This window comes from Syngnathus scovelli, chromosome 11 (genome assembly GCF_024217435.2).
Source record: "Syngnathus scovelli strain Florida chromosome 11, RoL_Ssco_1.2, whole genome shotgun sequence".
NCBI lineage: Eukaryota > Metazoa > Chordata > Actinopteri > Syngnathiformes > Syngnathidae > Syngnathus > Syngnathus scovelli.
In genome coordinates, this window is record NC_090857.1 from 2618552 (window position 1) to 2626151 (window position 7600).

Genomic DNA, 7600 nt, shown 5'->3' on the forward strand with positions numbered 1-7600 from the left:
TACAAACGGTTTCACTCGGAATGCTGAAAGCGTTTTGGGTGGTGGCTGTAACTTATCACACGCTTGAAGTTGCTGATGAGCTTTGACCGAGATAGCAATTTGAGGGACACGAATAATTCCAATTAGGGGCTAGCTTCATTTAAAAAAATCCCTCTGACAACCGCAAATGGGAGTGTCAAATATTCGGTTGACAGCAAAATGACGGCTTCCTGTGTCTTTACAAATGGCTCCGTGCGGGAGTCACCGTCAGTCGTTTTCTTCATCTCCAAGGCTCCGGTCGAGCCATCGTCTCCACGGCGCACTTCAAGGTTTTTGTTTTTTTGACGAGCTGCAGCCCGAGCTGAGCCGCCGCCTACTGCCGAATAGCCAATTAGAAGAGAAAACACATCAAAGCTGGCGTTTGAAACAAAGAAGCGCCCGCCGGCAAGGGCGCCCAAACAGGTGCTAATCCCCGTCGACGCGGCACGCACGTGATGTCGGCGTTCTCATCTCGCCTCGCTCCTTTTCACCCCCTTAATTGCGCACTGACAGCCGTGCGGCCGCCGAGATGACACCCCACAGCGGGCCTCGTCACGCCGCCGACCGCGAGGGCTGCTTGTGTTGCCGCGATAAGGATAATTGCGTTTGTTTTTGAGCTGCTCATTAAACACCGGTGCCACGAGACTGTGCGCCGGAGGAGCTAAGATGAAGCAAAAACATGCCGTCGGATGTGCGCTAAACCGCAGAATGGAAAGGCAAACTTCAGTCGCAGGCTCACTGTTTGTGTCATCATGATCGTGGAAAGAAAACCTGGAATACTCCCCCACCCCCCCACCCCCCCCCACCCTCCTCCAATTTATTATACGCACTTCTCAAAAAGAAGCCATGCCAGAAAAGGTCTGCCGTTTTGCTTCAGGGCAGCCATTTCAGGGTCTTTCAAAGGCAAACTTACACTCAAGATTTTGGAGGGAAAATTCAGCCCCAAAAGTCATTTGTAGGCATGTCCATCAACAGCAGGGCTAGAGAAGGAACAGAAAGTTTCATACTTTGCTTTGAAGAAGACGACACGCTCATGTTAAGGCAGTTCCGAAAGTCCTTCAAAGACAAACTTTGCCTCGAGATTTTTGCCCCGGGAGCGAGTTGACAACATGAAGTTTAGTGGGATTAGCCATCACAAGTAGAAGACACGGCGAATCTACCATTTGGTTGGAAGACACACTTATTGTCGTTTTTTCTTTTCCAAGAATTTAGCCCTGGGAACCATTTTCATCAAGCAACATGAAATTTGGTGGCCATTTATTTGAGTAGATCCACACAAAAGAAGAAAAACATCTCAAGAGGCACTTTGGTTTGAAAGGTCCATTTCAGGGCTGATCGGGGCATTGTCAAGTGCCCTGTGCTTGCTGCTTCTAGGAACTCTTCTTTGGGATTGCTACCAAGTAACAAACATGGGTGAAGCTGTACTTGTTTCTTTCTCTAACAGTACTTCTGTGTGCTACAGAAAGTGGAGGTTCATCCCGACCCGATGGTTAGCGTGGCACACGTGGCGCGGGCCGGCGGCGGCGTGTGGATGGCGTTCTCCGAGGGCTCGTCCATCCGTCTCTTTCACACCGAGACCTTGGAGCTGCTGCAGGAGATGAACATCTCCACGCGCTCCACGTTGCTCAACACCAGTGAGTAGATGCGGCCGTTCACTTTCGCTCACGACTCCTCTCGTACTCGCTCATATGAGGAGACAAAAACAATTTCCGAATTAACATCTTGTATGGTGGATTTTATTTAAATGTTTTTGTCATGTAGGCTAAATATCGATTTGAATTTGATGGCACAAAAACTGAAGGTCCAGGTATCAAAAGCCCGTTTTCTTATTCTCATCTCGTTCAAGTCGCCCCTTTTGCTCCTACACGTGGGGGAGCGACATGAATAAATAAGCAGCCGGGACACGGCGCAGCCGCGGGGGGTGAAAGCCGGGGGATTAATATGAATGAAAGAGTCACCGGAGAGACGAAACAGCAGCTCCGACGCGAGGGCTTCCTCGGGGGCGTCGGTGCAAACACCTGCCGAACGCATCCACGCCTCCCGTGCGCCGCTGCTTATATCTCCAAACACGCGCCTCCTTTGAGTTAATGCGATGCTCCGTGTTTGTCCTACTTTTTTCCCGTCGGCTCGTTTCATCTCATCCGCCGGGCCGTAAATCCTCTCGGCAACCCCGGTGCCGCTCGCCCTCCCGCTCCCAGCCTTTCTTTGGCTGCGGTCCATTTAAGATGCCACACGTAGCCCGCCGCGTGCCTTCTCTGGTCCTCGGCCATGAAATATTTATGGCAAAGTTTGCCCGTTGTTGCGGCAAGAAGTGGCGAATAGCAACAACAGCAAACTTGAAGTCGGCTAATGACAATTGTCTATGTGCCGAGGTTACATATTCGGCATGGCAAATATTCAATCCATTCCCTTTGTACTCTTAGCAATTTTTCAAATATTTCTTAGAGCGCAGAGAATGTTTTGAAGTCACATTTGAACAATCACCGTCTTATTATTCAAGGACTCTGTCGCATTGCCCCTGATGAACCTTCTGCCTCTTCCTTCCACTTTGTATGACGGGGAGATGTCCTGAGGCTCCGCTAGTTGACGCAAAGCTAAGAGCTGCTGTTGACCACAGCTCACGCGGTATTTTCTCCTTGCAATTTATACTCATAAGAGGGCCATGACTAAGTTCAAAACGCTCGCTTGACAAACAAGTGCTCTGTCATTTGCAGGAACAGCGATGTTGTGAGCGAGCCGCTAAAAATGTTCACAAATGTAAAGTGTCATCCGAGCCTCGCTGCGGTTCAATTACAGGCATTACGCCCGACGTCGCTATCGATAGCTAACCAAGCCCCGATGGGAGCCGACGGGAGGAAGTGCTGAAAATAAAACGTGTAGCAACTATGTTTTTCAGCCCTTTGTTAGCTGCCTGAAAGCGTGCAGATAATAATAGAGTTAAGAGTACGCAATTATCTTGTTGAGCAGCAGAACACACGCAGACATCAGACAAATGCTCATCCGATGATGCGGTTGCCGCTTGAGCCCGGAACCAACACAAACCTTTTCATTGTCGATTGGAGAGCTTCGAGTACTTTGAATAAATTGAATCTGGTGCATACTCTTGTGTAAAATGCCTTGACTGTTGCAGCATCAACCTTTCAAACATTTGATGATGTCATTTGGCCTCAGCTTTGCTGCCCATGCTATTGCAAAACGATCCCTTTGTCGGCTCCATTGTTTGTATTTGTGGAAATAATTTCATGTAATTTATTGCCGATGAATCCGGTTTGAATCACAAGGACACAGCGGAGCAAGGTGCACCCCGTTGCGTTTGTTTTTCATCTTTGCTTTCCTGCTTTTGATGTTCCAGGTCAGGAGAACATGCGAGTCACCAGCCTGCTCATCTGTCAAGGACTCTTGTGGGTCGGCACCGCCCGAGGCCTCATCGTCACCCTGCCGGTTCCCAAACTGGAGGGAATACCAAAAATAACAGGTCATTGCCAATCTATTGCTTCACAAGAAGAGGCCGATCCCAAGATGACACATTATTGTCCAGTATTTCGAAAACACTCGTTGCCATAATACAGCGACGGGGCATTTTTCAAATAACAAGCAGTACGCCTCCTCATTGGAATGCGTTGCCGTCCTCCAGGAAAGGGCAGGATCTCGCTGAACGCTCACAGCGGGCCGGTGGACTTCCTGGCGGCTGTCAGCGGCACCTTGTCTCCGGACCTCCTGAAGAGGGACTCGGTGGAGGACGGGCCTGACTCGGCGTGCGGTGGCGAGGATCCCAGCGACACCTCCTCCCAGGAATCTCTGCAGCGCCCGGACGAGGGCCGGCCGCGAGGCGGTGGTCGCGGCCGCGGCGTCCTGTTGCAATACAAGCTGCGCTCCACCTCAGGGCTGCCTGGACGCCCGCTCACGGCTGCGGCCGACGAGGCCTCCGACTCGTCTCTGGAGTCCTTGGAGCACAGCGTGGAGGACGGCTCCATCTACGAGCTCAGTGACGACCCCGAGACGTGGGCGCGCGGGCGCCCCTCGGAGAAGGACGCCAGGGCCAAAGACAGGGTGGTGTCGGCCGCCGTCGTCTCCGGGGGACGGGGGTTCCGCAGGCTGCGGGAGGGGGCGCCCGCCGGGCCCCGGACAGCCGGGGACTCCTCAGAGAACGTCCTTCTGGTCTGGCAACTGCCGTTGACTGTCTAACTTAGAACTACAACACACTTAACCTCCAGCACTCTCAAATAGATGAATGGTATGCGATGAACACAAGGGAAGCACTTCAGCTCACTTTTTAGCATTTGCCAGTCCACGGAGAGTCAAATTGGCCCAGATTCGTCCCATAATAATAGCCAGTCCTACCAAAACAGGTAAAATGCTCACAAACTGTCATGAAGGTTGTTGTGATCTCAAGGGAAGCACGTTTTGTACATTTCCGACTGCACACATTGCAGAATTGTCTGGCTATGTTTGACTGTTGCCGAGCGGCTTGGAATCTGCATGAGCGCCACCTGCAGGACAGGAGTAGAACAATGCCAAGCGCTTTCCATGACATTTTGTTCTTCTCAAGCCTTTGTGACGCATTTTGAAAACACTTTGTTAGCACGTTAGCATGTTAGCATCATTGGCGGCTCTTCTCATCATGGGATATGCCCTCCTCGTGATCGCAGCTGCTTGCACAAGTGAATCAATGACCACTAAACAAAGGAGCTTAATTGTGTTGCACATTTTTTAAGATTACTTTTTTTTAACATTTGTTTCCACTATTTTTTAGGAGCATGTAGCACTTGTTCATCAGTGTCAAACTAATGAAAGTTATTTATATGAAGGTGGAGTTGGGGGGAGATAAATGAGGATGCTGCCGTAAAAAAAAAAAAAGTCATCATGGTTCGAAATTGAAGGTGTATTGGGAGACTATTTTTGTCTTAAAAGTTATCCCCCCCCAAAAAAATAAGATTCCTCTCAAAAATTAACTTTTAATATCAAAGTACTGACTATGTTTTCCTTTCATTTCTTGTATAAATGTGATGCATCTGAAAAAAATCTTTTTTTCTCCAAAAATATTATTTTTTGCTCCCGAAAGTGTGACGTTTATCGTAACAACGGGTTCTATGTTTTCAAATGTCAATGTTCTGCAGTCCATCATCTGGTTTACTAGAGCAGTGGTCCCTAACCTTTTTAGCACCATGGATCGGATTACTATCAGACAATAATTTGACGGACCAGTGTTTGATGAAGCCACAATTTTTGCGAAGAAAACTTCTAAAATCAGAATTAAATGTCGAAAGCATCAATAAATCAAGTAATCACAGATTGCGCATTGACGTTTTGACAACATAACATGAGTAATGTTATTTATTCTTTCTTGTGCGGCCTGGTTGGGGTCCACTATTCTATAGTTCATTATTCGTAACCATTTCATCATCACTTCATCAGGAAACCAAAATGCTGGTGAAGGAGACGTCACGGCCGGAAGCCAAATCCGGGTTTTGCTACAAGGCGACTAACAGCGAAGGTTACCCCGCTCTGCATCTCCGCCTCCAGTCTTGACTTAACCTTGGCGCCTTGCGAGGCTTGCCACCATATCCTTTCATCATCCAGCTATCGGCGGGAATCGTTCCGCTGAGAAGCCGACGCAAAGCTGCCTCGCCGGCTGTCATCTAAATGGAAATGCATGTGCCGAGCGTCTGGACGCACCTTTGGCGCCACGCCCTCGTGGCGAGAAACGAACTCTTTCGTCTTTTGCATGTTTGTACTCCTGCAGATGAATATATGCATGATCGCCCAACAAACACGGAGTGCCACCATTGAACCATGCGCTTATGTCGGCATATGCCTGGCAAGTATTTTGACCTGTGTTTTTTGCTAACCCCTCGTGTGTACTGTACATACAAGTCATACTCATAATTAATTGAAGATGACGCAGTTTGCGTGTGTTCTATAGAGAAAATAAGAATGTCACGTCTTTTCCTCATAGCATCCTGAGGTTTTTTTGTGGGTATACTTACATTTCTATCCTATTTTGTATCTTAAAAACAACTTTGATGCACATGGCAGCAAAATATGTGTTTCAGTCCAAATGTGAACGCCTAAGAAAATGAAGAATGGCAAGATGAAAGTGCTTCTTTCTTCCCACTGTGCTTACGGCAAATAATTAAAGCTGCAAGCGGCACTGCACGAGTGTCATTAAAGTTGTTTAATGCCAAAGTGTCGTCCGATTAATGTTTTTTTTGTAATGAAATGCATTTTGCAAGTTGCGATTTGACCGCAAAGTGAAATTATTTGTGCACTTTTAGCGAAGGATCCCCGCAGTTCGGCAAACGACGCCTCAGCCTTTACAGGCGCCGTAATGAACTTATTGTTTTATGAGCAATTACGGCGGCTTGTTAACATGGTGTGATTTTTTTTTTTCCTCACGCATGTTTGTAAGACTTTAATTGCAGGTACAAGTCTTGGATAGATGGGAGGTTGGTCCCGATTGTCCGTTGCAGTCAATGCTTGTCTTGTTTGATGGCCGATCCAAACCAGACAGTAATGGAGGTGCAGAGGATAGACTGGATGATGGCAGTATAGAAGGTCTTCAGCAGCTCCTGTGGCAAGTTGAAATTCCTGAGCTGTCTCAGAAAGTACAGCCTCTGCTGGGCCTTCTTCCGGGCAGAGTCTATGTGGCCGGTCCATTTCAGGTCCGGAGAGATTGTGAATCCCAGGAACTTGAAGGTGTCTGTGGAGGGAAGATCATTAGTGAGGTTAGTGAGAGGTGAAAGTGGTGAAGGGTCTCTCCTGAAGTTCACTGTCATTGCCATAATCTTGAGCGGGTTCAGCTCCAGGTGGTTTTGGCTTCAACAGTGGACCAGCCGCTCCACCTCCTGTCTGTACGGAGTCTCGTCACCATCCCGGATCAGTCCGATGAGAGTGGTGTTGTCTGCATACTTCAGGAGCTTCACAGAAGAGTTGCCTGAGGAGCAATCATTGGTATCGAGAGAAGAGCAGTGGGGAGAGGACGCACCCCTGGGGGGTGCCAGTGTTGGTGGTCCGGGTGTCTGATGTGATGGTCCCCAGCCTCACATGCTGTCTCCTGTTGGTCAGGAAGCTGTTGATCCACTGACAGTTGGAGGCAGGCACTGCGAGCTCGACAAGCTTCTGGTGGAGGATGTCAGGAGCGATGGTGTTGAACGCCGAGCTGAAGTCCACAATCAGGATCCTGGGATATGTCACTGGGGTGTCCAGGTGTTGCAGGATGTCGTGCAGTCCCACGTTGACCGCATTGTCCACCGACCTGTTTGCCCGGTAGGCAAACTGTCGGGGGTCGAGCAAGGGGCCCGTAATGTCCTTCAGGTGGTTCAACACCAACCTCTCAAAGGATTTCATGACCACAGATGTCAGGGCGACAGGTCTGTAATCATTCAAAGCTGTGATAGCGGGCTTCTTGGCTACCAGTACAATGGTGGAGCTCTTGAAGCACGAGGGAACCTCACACAGGTCCAGGGAAGAGTTGAAGATCCGTGCAAAGGTGGGTGCCAGTTGTTCAGCACAGACTTTCAGGCAGGAGGGTGACACGCCGTCTGGGCCTGGTGCCTTCCTGATCTTTTGTCTCCGGAACATC

General features: G+C 49.1%; 1 protein-coding gene across 3 annotated transcripts in view; it reads left to right on the forward strand.

Annotated features, from left to right (window-relative positions):
• arhgef10la (Rho guanine nucleotide exchange factor (GEF) 10-like a) overlaps positions 1–6204 on the forward strand; it is a 56676-nt gene extending 50472 nt beyond the window's left edge. For 2 of the 3 annotated variants that reach the window (XM_049734071.2, XM_049734072.2), the window contains 3 exons: positions 1481–1652; positions 3371–3493; positions 3653–6204. In XM_049734071.2, coding sequence (XP_049590028.1) covers positions 1481–1652; positions 3371–3493; positions 3653–4203 — 846 coding nt within the window. In that variant the 3' untranslated portion in view covers positions 4204–6204. The remainder of the gene's footprint in view (positions 1–1480; positions 1653–3370; positions 3494–3652) is intronic. The other variant, XR_007484657.2, reaches the window with a different exon arrangement.
• The last annotated feature ends 1396 nt before the right edge of the window (positions 6205–7600 follow it).